The following is a 15,485-nucleotide window of genomic DNA, read 5'->3' on the forward strand; positions in this document are numbered from 1 at the left end:
CAAATAGGTACAGCTTTTCAAAAGAGTAATTAATAAATATAAAAAGCATGAAAAGATTAATACTCAATATTCCGATCTGGAAGAATGTCTATGAAACACTGAATGAGCAATGCAAGATGAATAGTATGTTTATGATCTCATCTTCCCATTCTAAAATACTACATACATACTTAACATCAACATGTATTTGAATATGCATAAAAAAGCCTGGAATGAACCACACCGAAACTAGTAGCTATGGTAGGTAAGTGAGCATTCATTTTTACTTTATATACTTGAATAACTGAGTATAAGATACACAATCATTTACTACAGTTTATAAAATGTATTAAGGCTCCATTAGTGATAAAATACTATTTACATTTTGAAATCACTGCAGCCTCAAACTCCCAGGCTCAGATGATCCTCTCACCTCAGCCTCCCAAGTAGCTGGGACCACAGGTGCATGTCACCCCACCCGGCTAAGTTTTGTATTTTTTGTAAAGACAAGATTTTTGCCATGTTGCCCAGGCTGGCCTCGAACCCCTGGGCTCAAGTGATGTGCCAGCCTAAGGGATGTTGTTGCCTACCCAACAACCTTTATACCTCTCCTTTCTCTTCTCAAAATAGGTAAAGTTTTAAAAGGTCCCATTTTAGTCTCTCTCTCTCTACCAAGCATATTTCTAACACCTAGGATGTTATCAGACACTGCAGCAGTGAAAAAGACAATATCCTGATCCCACGGAGCTTGAATTTTAGTAGAAATAAGACAATAAGAAATACATAAGAAAATTATGTGATGAAATAAAACAGATTAACACCACAGCTATAGCATCTGCTTTACCTGCCATCTCTACTCCAAAGAACTCGTACCTTTCTTTTCTTATTATCCTTGTGAAAAACAAATTTGCAAATCACTTACATAGAAAAAAAAATTTTGTTGCTGAAAGTATATACTCAAGTTAATTGTGTACTTTGGAATTTATGAGGAAGAATGAAAACTGGGGTGGGATGACAAAAAATCTCAAGCACAAAAATACTGACTTAATAACTGTTCATTACCATCCATATCAGTTTCCATTTCCTCTCCTTCTTGTGTAGTATTGGGTCTCTGGATCTTTGGCTTGATCACAAATGGACATTCTTTTCGGCACAAATCTACTTCATGCTACAATCAAGAGAAAGGTTATAAGAAAATCAAGTATATATATGTATTTATTTATTTCAGGGATTAAAAACTATTATAATGGAAAAATACTGCAAGCAGATACACAGTTGATTTCTAGAAACAGAAGAGACTGTAAGATAGCTCTTTAGGGTTATCAGGACAATCCTTAGGTTCAGCTCTGAGTATTAAATTCTATGGAAAGTATTCCTTGTATAATAATACCTCAAGTCTATAAATGAAGATAGAAAGTCCACTATGGGATTGAAAAGCTGCCATATCCAGGTTGGTGATAAGGTCAACCACTCTGACGGCTCTGGTGACAAATGTTATCTGGTCCTGTTCATCGCCAAGAAACTTTATGACCTATCAGGGAGAAAAAGAGGCAAAAACAATGAACTATAAAGACACAAAGTTGTAAAAATTGCATTCTTTTGTGTACATGTAGTCTGGGGCCTCAGTAAGGCAGCACAGTATAGGCGGAAAACATGTGTTTTATTTTTGGTGCCTGCCAAATGACAGTTCTATGACTTCTGCGACTCAACCTCTGAGGTAATGGGGACATCAATTACTTTGCAGGATTAAGTAAGATATTTAGGGAGAAAAAAGCTGGTGCTCATTGCCCTGCACATAGTAAAGGCTATTACTACTACAACACAATTTACAAAGTACCCTGACATATATTTTCCCTATGGTTGTGTAAAGGCATGATAACATGTAGCAATGTTTTAACCAGAACCCATGACCTCCTGACCATTCTATACTATGATAAAAGTCTCAATAATGGAAGTAGCTGCTCTTAAACGTTGTTAATGAGATAACTAGAAAGCCAAACTGGCCTTCTACTTAAGTATACTTTTTCTGGATAAGCTTTCTTATATTATTTGCCCTCACTGTGAAACACCCCAAACTTGCATCTCTACACCCTTAGTAGATTTCCCCATGTAAAAAAAAAAAAGTACAGCACCTTCAATAAGGCTTCCATCATTCCACAGGAGACCAAGGCTTCACCACCAGCATCATAGCTGGCCAGATGGTATAAAAAAGAGAAGAGAGCAGTGGCAAACTGGTGAGGGTATGGATCCATGGAAGGATCTACAAAGGAGGTGGGGAGAGGGAGAACAAAAACAAGCTCAAAATTGCTGTTAAGCAGGCAGGATGTTAAAAAGACAAAGGCAGAGGGCAAATGTTTCTTCTTGCCTAAGATAATCACCATCAAAACTTACCAATCATGGCCTGGATACAGTTCCTTACAAGGACTGGCAAAAATCCATGGTAGGAGGCAGTTCCAGTACAGTCAATAATACTGCTGAGTTTGGGAGTTCTCTCCAAGTGGACAATTGATGTTAATGTTCGTAAAGAAGCTGCTTTAATCTCCTATTAAATTAGAAGGTAAACACATGTGTCAAATATAATAAGATGACTGAACCAAGTTCCAGTCGCTAATATCCAAACTTTAAAATATAAGTCATTCTACTGGTAACTGCTTGAGGGGATGGAAGTCTGTTGAGAGCAACAATGAAAATCTAGTATTTGTTAGTTTTGCAGTTTAATACCCAAAGAGGGAAGTACTGGGAGTTCTTTCTAACCCTCTGGGAAAAACCAAAAGGCAAACAAGTATAAGCCTGATATGCAGAGAACATTAATGCAGGATCCCTGATTCAAAAATCTGAAATATTCCCAAATCCAAAACTTTGGGAATACCTGCATGCCAGAAGTGGAAAATTCCACACCTGATCTCATGTGACAGGTCACAGTTAAAATGCACAAAATTATTTGAAATATTGTATACAATTGCCTTAAGACTACGTATATAATGTGTATACGAAACATCAATGAATTTCGTGTTTAAACTTGGGTCCCATGCCCAAGATATCTCATTATGTATATGCAAATATCCCCCCCCCAAAAAATAAAGTCTCAAATCCAAAATACTTCTGGTCCCAAGTGTTACAGCTAAGTGTTACTCAACCTGTAAATACTTACCATAAGCTGCTTATCCGTTATCTGAAGGACATCTACCAACTCCTCTATCAAGCCATTATACAAGATACTGTTTGCTGATTCCTGCAAGGCATTGGAATACACTGCAAAAGGAGAAACAAACACTTTAGGCAAGAAGGCAGTGGTCAAGCCACTGCCCAATGACAAACTTTTTGGTATCTATAGGTTCTGGGGAAGAATTCCATTCCCAACCAGCAATGGAGGGCAGAATCATCACCAAATTAAATTCTGAAGGATTGGATCAAATACAAGTGATAATCTCTAAATAGACACTGAATTGACAGATTCCACTACTAAAGGTATTATTAGTCTTGAGAAACAATTTTGGGATGGAAATAGGAAAAGTTCTGAGTTAATTTTTCATAACATTACTACTTGATATAACTCCACTATGCCTTGGATATAAGATTTCCATTTTAGCCTCTTCCTGTGTTTCTGCTTTTACTGTAAACACTTGTAAAGAACAGAATTTATGGACCATTGCAGAGTACGTCAGAAATTTGTGTGACACTGTAGTAAAACTTCAGAATGTGTGTAATTCACATTTAATGAATTCCACAATGAGGTAATACTGGACACAGTACCCTGAAGCATAAACTAATGGGATTTAGGCATATTCATTTAGTTTTCAACAAAGATTTCTTGAGCACCCACTAACATGCCAGAAATCACGCTAGATATGAGTACACATAAACAGCAAGAATTTCACGCCAAGGAACTCATAGTTTAAAAGAGAAGGCAAGTCATAACATAATGAACATCAATAATAACAGCAATGGTTACCATTTTATATCTTCTATGTGCTTGTTCTGTGCTAGATTGCTTTCTAGGTTTTCATTTAATCTTTAGACCAGCCTCTACGGTGAGTATCTCAATATTAAACGAATAAGCTGAGGCTGAGAGGATAAATGTGGCTAATAATCTACAGAATCAGGGCCAGAGTACAGGACTGATTCCAAAACCACGTGTTTTCCATTCTACTGTGCCACAGTAAAAGAAGTTAAATGCACAGTATTGACTACTGAATATTTTGTGACTTAATTCAAAATGATACCCCTGAAAGGATGAGAGAGGAGGAAGACACAATGGCAAGAGAAAGAGTAGGGGGACGGTGAACGATAGCTACATGCATACCTATTTAAAAAAAAGAGAGACGAATACCAAGAATAAACCCAGGTGACATGTCAATGAACATCATCATACCCTCTTTCTGGTCCAACATTAAGGAGCTCAAGGATAATGAACAAATACAGTGAACACTGGGAGGGGTGGAAGTATTTAAGTTGCTACCTAGGTAACTATAATAGGACTCATAGCAACAAAGATGAATGAAGTTCAAAGGAAATCAGGCCCAAACTGCCTAACATGGCCTGGTAATTAAAGTATTCTTCTCTTACCTAATATAGATATTGCATGCAGTCTGGCCTGAACTGCCTGCAATCGCTTCCTGTGATTAGAAAAGCCATGGGCCAGTCGTATGTGTGTAAATAACAGCATCTGTAGAGAGATAAGACCTACATTTTAAAAACATCAATGAAAAAGGTGAATATTCTTTATGAGGGCTAACTCAAAAAACAACACAACTAAACATTTTCTCCTTTGGTATCCAAAGTGTTCAGAAAGCTACCACCACTTATTACCTGCTCACAGTGAGGTAGTTTATGTTTTCCTCAAACTCTCATAAGGACCTAGGAAGTTATTAAGTGTTAACCTCATAAAAGACAAGGAAACTAAGGCTCAGAGAAGCTAACAATTTGCCCATGGTCTGACTCCAAAGCTGACATTCTTTCTGCTATGCAATCTCCCACCCCAGTACATATCATTAATCTATTTAGATAACAACCACATCCTGTGGATGTTTTAAAGCCACATCATACCTGCTTATCCTTAGGAATGCTGTACATTTTGGTAAGAGATTCCATGATTTCAGAAGGGCTTTCTGAAATCTATATTAAAAAAAAAGATATAGTTAGGAACAAAAAGTGAACCAAACATTAAGAAACCAGCCAAGAGTCAAAGATTCCTCTTACCTTGTCAAGTTGCTCTATGTGAATATAATGTAGTGTGTTACTAGTTGTCTAAAATTAAAAAAGACAAGAGAGCGGTAAGGAGTCACCAAACACTCTAGCTTCCCCTGCCATAGAGCTCCAAGGGCTGTCTGAAAACCAAGATGTCACCTGATAGGTTGAAGCCTAAGTGAATGCTCTTAAAATCAAGGTAAATTGAGAGTCCTCCAAAACATCCATCTTATATATAGAATATTCTTAGGAAAGCTCCTTTAAAACCAGTAGTATCAAACTATAATGCACATAGCCAGGCACATTTCATATTCTTCTTTGTCCTTTTTTAACCCTCCACTGACTTAATCTCCACAGCTTCAGTATTCATAGCAAAGATCAAATTCATGAAAATGGTTTCTCTCTGAATATGTATTAGAGTTGCTTTCAAGGCAATTAATCTAGAAAGATTATTTATTTATTTAATAGTATAGGTAGAAGAGAAATTGTATTTTCACTAAGCTACTTCTAAACCAAACTCTTTAGTACCTCCTCAAACAATATAAAATGACCAGATAATTTAAGCAGGACACTATCCACAATACATGAAGACTTTTGCAGGCTTCCTAAGTAGAGAAACCTGAGCCATCACCATTCAAACTACTATACTACGTGTTGGAATTCTCAGAGACTGTGGGAAAAGCACATAGGTCATAGCAGTGCCTCATAATGGATGGGACTTCCATCTTTCGGCAGCTCCCAACATAAGACCCAACCCTATCAGAGTTGGAGATGCAATTACCACTCCTGAGGAGCTGCTAGGTATATTTATAGTTTGCGAGGGCAGCAGTGTAGCTCAAAACCATTTATTCATTTAACTGAGGAGTTCTAGAAGAGGCAATCCCAGTTACAGTAAATTGTAGACTTTGTCAGAACAAATCTGAATCAGACTCACCCTTTTCTCAATTTTGACCTCGGCCCCAGGATCTGCATAGAATTCAAAGTGTAGTGTAGTTGCACTGGGTGGATATTTCTGTGTATAAAGCACATCAAAGAATCAGACACTGAGTTTCAACTGATTATAAACATTATCCCCCACATCTTCCCTCAAAGTCCTAGCCACTTGTTCAACTTATTGTGGCAGAAGAATAAGCAGTACATTCAGTACCTACAGTGCCTTTAACTGTTGGTCTTAGAGCAGAGCTCAGATAGGATAAGACTTTTCAAACAGAATCAAAAGGATAGAGCCCAGGGCTCCCAAACCTTCTGCATTTCATACTTATAGATTTCCAGTTTCCCTTTCTTTCAAGAGATCAATTTTGACTGTGGCTATTCCCAAGGGGGAAAAGAGGGGCAAGACTGCCAAGCAGTAATGAATAAGAATCCAAGAAAGGATGGAGAACAAATACCAGGGCCCAGAAACCAGCTAAAGAATGGAAAAGAACATTCTTATGAAAACCTTGTACCTATCATCAGCCTTCTGAAATATTTTACTCAAAGTATGCCTCATAGGCATATCTTCATAATTCTTCAAACACTTTCCTTCTATACCATTCTACACCATTTCTCATGGTATGTTTTTCTGCACAGGTAGATACCAAGACAATATAAATCAGACCCTGACAAAACATTCTCTTTAACTCTAGAAAAGCAACATGATGAACGAAATTAAGATAACAGCAGAATGCCCACTAAAATGTCTCACTGAAAGACACCACTAGCAGTGGTTGCCTCTGGAAAATTAAGATGTTACCACTGCATACTTCTTTATACTCTGAATTTTTTAACATGTATATGTATTACTTCCTTTTAAAGTACACGTCAACCTTTATGTTGTCATAATTAGAATTCCAAACTCTGAATATACTTCAAGATTTATGTAGTTTTGATTATTAAACAAACACTCACCTACTATATTACCCAATATCTCTTCATAAAATAATCACTAAAGAAAAGTATGCCAGCTAACGTGGGAAAGTAACTTGATCTAATCTGTGGTTTTCTGAGACCAGAAAAGAGCCATTCTCTTTAGGAAAAAAAGGCTTGCTAAGATAAACACACTAAATTTCACTGCAGCCATTTGTGCTAAACATGACAAACTGACAAGACAAATCCCACGTGGAAAATATAGTTGCTTCCAGATGCAAAATAATTATTGAAAACCAAATTGTGTTTTGTAGCTCCACAGCAACATATCAAAGCAGAAAGGAGGATGGCCTGAGCTCATAACTTAAACATGGGTGAAAGGCAGAGAGATAAACAAGGAAAGCACATAAAACATTATAAGTTCTCAATAAACCTAATGGTAGAACTGCTCTCCAAGCAGCCATTCCTAAATCACACCACACTGTCCAGAGTTCTGATACAATAGTTCCAGTGTGAGAATGCAAGGAAACATACTTTCTGGGATTTAAAAAAAATCACATTAAAATCAATTCAACAAATACAGCTACCTACTCAAGAACTGGGTATGAACACACACTCTATTTCTCAGATTTTTTATCTACCGCCAGCACATCAAGAGCCCAAGCACTGCTAGACTGCTTCCTATAGACGTGGTTCAGCTATGTCTGAACTGATCTTAGGTTCCTCAAAGGTCTCGATGTGAATGGGTCACTTCATATACCACAATTAGTTGTAAACTAAGGTTCATAGAGAGGCCACAGCTCTGTCAAAAGACACTCATATCCCAAAGAGTTACTTACCATCATATGCAAGTCTCTGCAACATTCTGCAAGTCCAAAGCCATTCTCCTTTCCACCCCAGCTCTTGAAAAAGGAAAAAGATAGTGTTAAGACAGTGCTTATGGTGACTTTGCACCACTGCACTCCAGCCTAGGCAACAGAGTGAGACCTTATCTCTCTTTCTCTCTATGTATATATACATACATGTATCTATTTAAGAGTGTGTGGCTGCTTGGAACATAATGTTGAGAAGACATCCAATGTGAAAGTCAAACAAGAGGAAAAAATCAACAGAAATAAGAACTTAAGAATCAAGGCAAGATCGTCTGCCTAAAGGTGATTTCTTCAATGAGACCAATTTCACTGTTCAGTGAGGATGCTCCTAGGAAGACCTCAAGCAGCAACTGCCAGCCATTGTATTCCACACCCCTGTAGTCACGTGTGCTGACAGGTCGGTCCTGTCCTATCAGGCCTTGCCTGAGGCTCTGTCTACTCACCTTCCGCACTAGGGAGGAAATCACACTTTCCAGTTCCTCTCTTTTTGACATGAGCTGAGTTACAAAGCAGATTCTGCCTTATTTATTACTACTGTACTTTGCCACTCAAATCTAAAACCTCATCAACAAGCTCCTGAGATAATGGGAGGAATGGCTCAACTGGCTTCTAAATACAAAACTCCAGCCATATAGTCTCACTTACTAACTAGCCTGCATCTTAACAGCCTTTAAAATATCACTTTAAGAGCATTAACGTATTTTTATTTTTAAATCATATATAATTATTTTACATACATTACATAAAATATGTATTTATATATGTAAAATATATATATCTCCCTGCCCCATGGAGCAAGGCATATAGTTCAGGCAAACAAGTGACAAAGTGAAAGAAATGAGATATCATATGAAACAAATTTATTAATTTATTATGTCAAACTGAAGAGATATTTTTATATTACAAATCTAAAACTTATTTCATATAAAAAGACATTTTGTATAATTTTTAAAAATTATAAATATATAAATTATATAAATTTTATATAATTTATAAAAATAAAAATTATATATATGTAGCTATATATGAAGAGAGTGTGAGAGATAGACAAGGTCTCCCTCCGTTGCCTAGGCTGGAGTGGAGTGCAGTGGCACAATCACAACTCATCACAGCCTCAAATTCCTGGGCTCAAAGGATCCTCCTGCCTCAGCCTGCCACATAGCTACAACTATAGGCACGTGCTGCCACCACACCAGGCTGCATTTTAGAAATGTTTGTAGGAGCCTTGCCATGTTGCCCAGGCTGGTCTCAAACTCCTGGCCTCAAGTGATCCTTCTGCCTTGGCCTCCCAAAGTACTGGGATTACAGCTGTGAGCCACCTTGCCCAGCCAAGCATTATCATATTTTTAAGTCTGGCATGATTGAAGCACAAAATACTACTTATATTCTATGTCTTCATTTTATTCCTGTCTAGTGTGGGTCCCAATCACCTCGGATCTGGGCTGCCACCATGAACTAACATGGCTCTCTCTCTACATCTAAGTGTTTCCTCTTTGTTAAATGCTATTATATCACTACTTGCCAAAGAAGTCTCAAAAACAAACAGTGTAAACCACTGAAGATGCCATTCACAAAGGTACATACTACAGAATGCTATTTCTAAACCTGTAAATAAATAAATAAATAAAACATCATCTGACTATCCTATGAGAAATAAGCTTTCTCAAACTACACTTGATCTACTGGCAGCATTTCTCAATCCAGGTATCATATATGAAACACAGAACATGGTCAATGATTATTTTATTCTCCAAATAATGGTACATAACTAGCACCACCTTAGATGCCCAAGAGAGAAGTCACTTTGCTACATTAATAATGGATACCTTAGGGCATTAGGGCTTACTTCTCTAGTGAAAACCTAAGTGAGAAAGTCTGCCTGGACACAGATATGTATATCCCCCACTCCCAGCTGGTTAAAAACAGACTGTTCTACTAGGAATGCTGTCAGTGAAAATGGCAGAATGGGGAACCCCATAAGCCCACACCTTCACAAAAACAGTGAATAAACTGACTGTCGGAATTCAAGTCTATCAGAACTCTAAAAAATAATCAGAAGTTTAAAACAACTAGGCAAGTTTAAGGCAATGAGACAAGAATCTGTAAAGCACAAGGTTCAACATACATTAAGATGTTAACAGACGGCCAGGTGTGGTGGCTCACGCCTGTAATCCCAGCAGTCAGCCAGTGGGAGCTCGAGGCAGGCGGATCACCTGAGGTCAGGAGTTCAACACCAGCCTGCCCAACATGGTGAAACCCCGTCTCTACTAAAAATACAAAATTAGCCAGGCGTGTGGTGCATGCCTGTAGTCCCAGCTACTAGGGAGGCTGAGGTGGGAGGATGGCTTGAACTCGGGAGGCAGAGGTTGCAGTGAGCTGAAATTGTACCACTGCACTCCAGCCTGGGCAACAGAGTGAGATCCCAAAAAAGGTAACAAACACCTGGTGCTAAATATGGCCAAATATTCATGTATTAAAGATATTCACTGTAGCATTATTTACCACAGAAAGATACTGGAAATTACCTAAGTAAGAAGAAAACTGTGAAGTAAATTGAGATAACCATAGATGGCACAATTGACAGTACCTAAAATATTCACATACAGAAGGTATAAAATCATACTGTAATGGAATCAATTTCTTCTTTCATGGCATTAGTCTCATTCTTGAAAATACCTTGCTACTTCAAGCAGCACACAACCATGCAGTTATACTTTCTTTCAATGCTTGTATAACTTCATGTTTCTAACATTTCAGCTTTTTATTACATCTTAATTTTACTTTGATGAGGTAGAATCTACCTTAATTGCCTCCCAAAGAGTGAGCCAGTTTTTACAACACCATCTTATTTGAATAATCCATTCTTTTTCTGCTAATCTGAAATGCCATCTTAACCATAAATTCGATTCTTACACATTTGATCTGCTTCTGGAACCTATTGATTGGTCAATTCCACTCTTAATTACCACACTATTTAAATTACTATAGCTTTATAAAATGGTTTAATACCTAATAAGTACTTCATTACATTTTCAATATTTTCTTGGCTCTTCCCAGGACATCTAGTGAAGACGAAGACACATGCAATTTGCTGAAAACCATAAAGTAAGGATGAAGGTATAAAGGCTTGATGCTACAGAGAACAGACAGGTAAGTCAAACCAAAAGTCTGAATCTGCAAGGCAGAATAAGCTTAAAAGGCTGTGTATCTACACAGTTATTTTCCTTTTGTTTCTTCTGTTATTCCAACTCATTGTTTCAGAATACTTTTATTAGTGTCACCACAAAATCTTTCTTGCCAACTTTTGCAACCTGATAAAAAACAAGCACCTTTAATTAGAAAGTTTTGGTAAGCTGAGATCCTTAAAAAATCCTGCCAACTCAAACGTGACTCATGAAAGTCTGTGGTGTTGTTATATTTATGAACTAGTAACATTATATGAAATATAAAGAAATGTTTCTTGTGAAGAAATATTCATCAGATAAAGACTAAGAAAATATACGAAAATGAGTAGATACACAATTATGATAAATTTTGTTGCATACACTTCCCAATTTAAAACACCAAGCACCTATTTTTATCGGGAAGACAAGTTTGTTTCGCTGCCAACAAAATCAACATATTAAATGTTAAGATTCTAGGGTACTTTTTAATCAGTACTATTCAGAATAACACTAGTTCTTTGCCCTTATTATTATTAATTTATTATCTATTTATCTTGCTTTCTCAAGTACTAAGCTTGTTTTTATTTAAAAAAACGAACATGACCATGCTCAAAGAATCCCCAAATGCCTAAGACAGGAAGAACAGATATTATTCTTCACATTTTAGCAGGAGCAAAGAGCCTAGGGCCTTTGTCCAAAAATAACGGTGAAACCCCATCTCTACTAAAAATACAAAAAAATTAGCCAGGCATGGTAACGGGCGCCTGTAGTCCCAGCTACTTGGGAAGCTGAGGCAGGAGAATGGCATGAACCCAGGAGGTGGAGCTGGCAGTGAGCCAAGATCGCGTCACTGCACTCCAGCCTGGGGGACAGAGCGAGACTCCGTCTCAAAAAAAAACAAAAAAACACGTAACTAACTTCTGAGCCTCATGGTATTCACCTACCTGGTAGTGTTACCATAACATCCTAGCCCTTAAGTAGATATCCCATAAATAACTATATTCATTATGCCACAGGGGCATATACAACACTACCTCACACTAGACAGGATTTGCTAAATATTCAGACATCAGGAAAAAGGCTTGATGCTCTCTAAGATGGAATTATAAGAATTTGATAAAAGTTTATAACTTTACTCAATAAAATAGACTAGGCCAGTGGTTCTCCCTGGACCAGCAGGTTAGTATTAATATTACCTGGGAACTTTTTAGCAATGCAAATTCTGAGGCCCACTCCAAGCCTAATGAAAGAGCAACTCAGGAGTTAGGTGGGATAGAGGTGAGGAAGACTAATATATTTTTTAATAAAGTGATTCTGATGCATGCTCAAGTTTACTAGACCTAGAGTATACCAGACCTTCACAAAAGCCAGCCAACTGGCTTTCAACTGATTCAACAAGTCTTTCTGGAGAATTCTCCCTACATCTGTAGTTAACTAATCACTGTTCATATTCACAATTAGCCCACATCACTGGGTTGACTTAGTCATTAAAAGCTACTATGAGGAAAGACACCACATCCAAAGTCACTTTTCATAAAGACCAAAACACGATATTCAATCTTTTATATAAAAGCATTGACTGAACCATTTTTGAAAACATCACATACAAAACACAATAAACAAAGACAATATACATGAAGATTAGGGGAAAAAATACTTTTAAGATGGCAAAGGATTAATATCTCCAATATGGTTTTACAGAGTAGGAAAAAGTAACCAAATGGAAAAATGGACAAAAGATAAAACCTTTCACAAGAACAAATCCTAATGGCCAAGCATAAAGATGCTCAAAATCATTACTGATCAGTGAAGTGCCAATAAAGTCACATTGAGATTTCTGGGACTCTATCTTATGATCTCCATATCATCTCTTATAATATCATATTAAATGTATCAGTAACTAAATGCATATATAAGATTGCTTAATGTAGCATCATTCATAACAAATATGAGTATGCATCAATAGGGAACTTGAGTAAAATATGGTACATCCAAAGCATGGAATACTATGCAGCCATCAAAAGAACCCTATAGTTATACAGGTAACTTTGAAGTGATTTTTGAAGAAAGTCCAAAATAAGAAAACAAGGATGTAAGGTATCCTGCATTTGTAACTGAAGGACAAAAACACCCTCAACAGTCAATATAATATGAAGATAATATATACAGAAGAATACATTTGAGGTTACGGGGAGGTGAACCAAGAGGGAAAAGGCTGTACTGAAAATAATCATGTGACAATATGCATGCACTTATAAAATAATGCGTGTGTAACATTTTAAAAGAAAGCAAATACAAAAGAATGGCATGTAGTTTCTCTGGTTGACATTCATCTATAAATGACAGCTGTTTATTAAGTACTTCCAACATGATGGCATTAACCCTACAGGTTTTATTTATGACTTCCTTTACTCTGATCCTAAAAAAACTATGAGGTAGATATCGTAATCCCCAATTTACAGACACAGAAACAGGTTAATATTTGTTGGCAAAAGTAGGTTTCACATCCAAATCCAGGTTCTTAAACACATGCAAGTGAATGTCTGTTGAAAAGGAAGTTGCCTGAAAAGACTGAAGAGAGATGAACCAAGATTTCTACGAGCATTGTTAAAGAAGCCCACAAGGCCAGGCACAGTGGCTCACGCCTGTAATCCCAGCACTTTGGGAGGCCAAGGCGAGTGGACTGCCTGAGCTCAGGAGTTGGAGACCAGCGTGGGCAACATGGCGAAACCCCATCTCTACAAAAAATATAAAAAATTAGCTGGGCGTGGTGGTGCATGCCTGTAGTCTCAGCTACTAGGGAGACTGAGGTGGGAGGATCAATTGAGCCCAGGAGGCGGAGGATGCAGTGAGCTAATATCGTGCAACTGCACTCCAGCCTGGGTATTGGAGTGAGACTGTCTCAAAAAAAATAAATACATAAATAAAAGAAGCCCACATGAACAAGTCAAGTTTTTAGAGAAATTTTACATTTTAGAGAAACATGAAATTTTTAAATTTTAATGAGGGGTATTAGTATTGGAGCTACCATTACTAAATACCTAATTATCTCTAAACCTCAAAAACCTGTAAAAATCTTTTATTGCAAAGCAAACATATAAATCTGTTACCAAAGGCTGCAATGTACTGCACCTGTCAAGATTCCAAATTCTCTAGGACTAGAAATTAATCTTCAATCTACAATCTCTTTAGATCAATTCAGAGCAAAAAGTAGCAAGCCTGTCAAAGGTAAAAAGTGTCAAAAATGCAAAGGGACAAAAAAGCAATCATTTAAACAGTCCTTTCTGTGGTAAAATCATCCAAAGGAAGAAAACAACTGGATCTGAATTACCTAAAAAACAAAACAAAGAAACACACCCCTGATACTTTATATATGTGAGCCATTTATACCAAAAACAGTTTGCATTTTAACTTCTACTTAAATTGTCAGAACATTTAATTAAAGTATGAAATATTAGTGTGTTCACATCAGCCTAAAAGTAGGGTGATGTGAATTCTGTCAGATGCTATTGTGGTCCTATACAAATAACCAAATTAACATGATCAAAGCTGTATTTTTAATGACTTCTAGGTCTGTTAACTTTCTTAGCAAACTCTTCTTTATCAAAGATCTTAAAAGTCACCTGTATTTACCCCTAAATATGTTCCTAGGATTTATGTCAAGTGTGAATAAAAGTTCTAAACACATTTTCCCCTCAAAACAGCCTACTGTCCCACTGTTCTGATACAAGCAACATAAGGCATACTCTTTCATTCTGCAGATGTATTGTCTATTCCTGTGCCAATTGCAAGACTTGGCTTAATGATAAAAAGCCTTATGATAAAAACTTGGCTTTATAATAAAACCACTATAGCTTTATGATATTATCTGATACAGCAACTCACCCTGATTCATTATCAGTGTTTTCTCATTTATTTCTGTGTCTCAGTTGATGCTATTAACAGACTTCCACTTAATCAATTTGACTGACTGATTTAAATGAGAAAGGGAATTATTTCACAAAAACTAAGTCGAATATTTTGCAAAATATTCATCTAAAAGGCAAGATGCTAAAATAAAAAGTGTCAAATTATGAAGAGATACAGGGGTAAACTCTAAAAATTTAAAATCCTGTATGCAGGTTCCTTTTCTTCAATCGGTGCAACACCATAAAGTAATCACAGATTATAGTTGTAGTTTATGTCAGAACACAGACTGCTTCTGTGTTTATGTCAGAACACAGTCTATGGCCCCACATAAGATGGGAAAGGGAATTATTTTAGTTTTTAAAAAATCGTATGTATCAATCACTTTTTAAACATTTCCTGCTTTAACAAGATTTTTAAAATAATTAAACTACCAATCATTGGTCCTAATTTCATTGCTTCTACTACATTAAGTCTTCTCATTTAAAAAATGTTACTTGTCTCTATTTAGACCATCTTTTAAATCTGTAAG

The 15,485-nt window shown here is 36.8% G+C and overlaps 1 protein-coding gene across 26 annotated transcripts in view; it reads right to left on the reverse strand.

Moving 5' to 3' along the window:
- Positions 1 to 15,485, reverse strand: part of HUWE1 (HECT, UBA and WWE domain containing E3 ubiquitin protein ligase 1) — a 150,822-nt gene that overhangs the window by 91,019 nt on the left and 44,318 nt on the right. For 15 of the 26 annotated variants that reach the window (XM_063660059.1, XM_063660045.1, XM_063660046.1 and 12 more), the window contains 10 exons: positions 7,851 to 7,913; positions 6,101 to 6,178; positions 5,179 to 5,226; positions 5,026 to 5,094; positions 4,546 to 4,645; positions 3,131 to 3,252; positions 2,371 to 2,521; positions 2,112 to 2,239; positions 1,370 to 1,510; positions 1,042 to 1,147 (listed from right to left, as the gene is read on the reverse strand). In XM_063660059.1, coding sequence (XP_063516129.1) covers positions 1,042 to 1,147; positions 1,370 to 1,510; positions 2,112 to 2,239; positions 2,371 to 2,521; positions 3,131 to 3,252; positions 4,546 to 4,645; positions 5,026 to 5,094; positions 5,179 to 5,226; positions 6,101 to 6,178; positions 7,851 to 7,913 — 1,006 coding nt within the window. The remainder of the gene's footprint in view (positions 1 to 1,041; positions 1,148 to 1,369; positions 1,511 to 2,111; positions 2,240 to 2,370; positions 2,522 to 3,130; positions 3,253 to 4,545; positions 4,646 to 5,025; positions 5,095 to 5,178; positions 5,227 to 6,100; positions 6,179 to 7,850; positions 7,914 to 15,485) is intronic. The other 11 variants (XM_054472398.2, XM_054472385.2, XM_063660052.1 and 8 more) reach the window with 1 other exon arrangement.

The sequence above is a fragment of the Pongo pygmaeus genome, chromosome X, assembly GCF_028885625.2.
Source record: "Pongo pygmaeus isolate AG05252 chromosome X, NHGRI_mPonPyg2-v2.0_pri, whole genome shotgun sequence".
NCBI classification, from domain to species: Eukaryota; Metazoa; Chordata; class Mammalia; order Primates; family Hominidae; genus Pongo; species Pongo pygmaeus.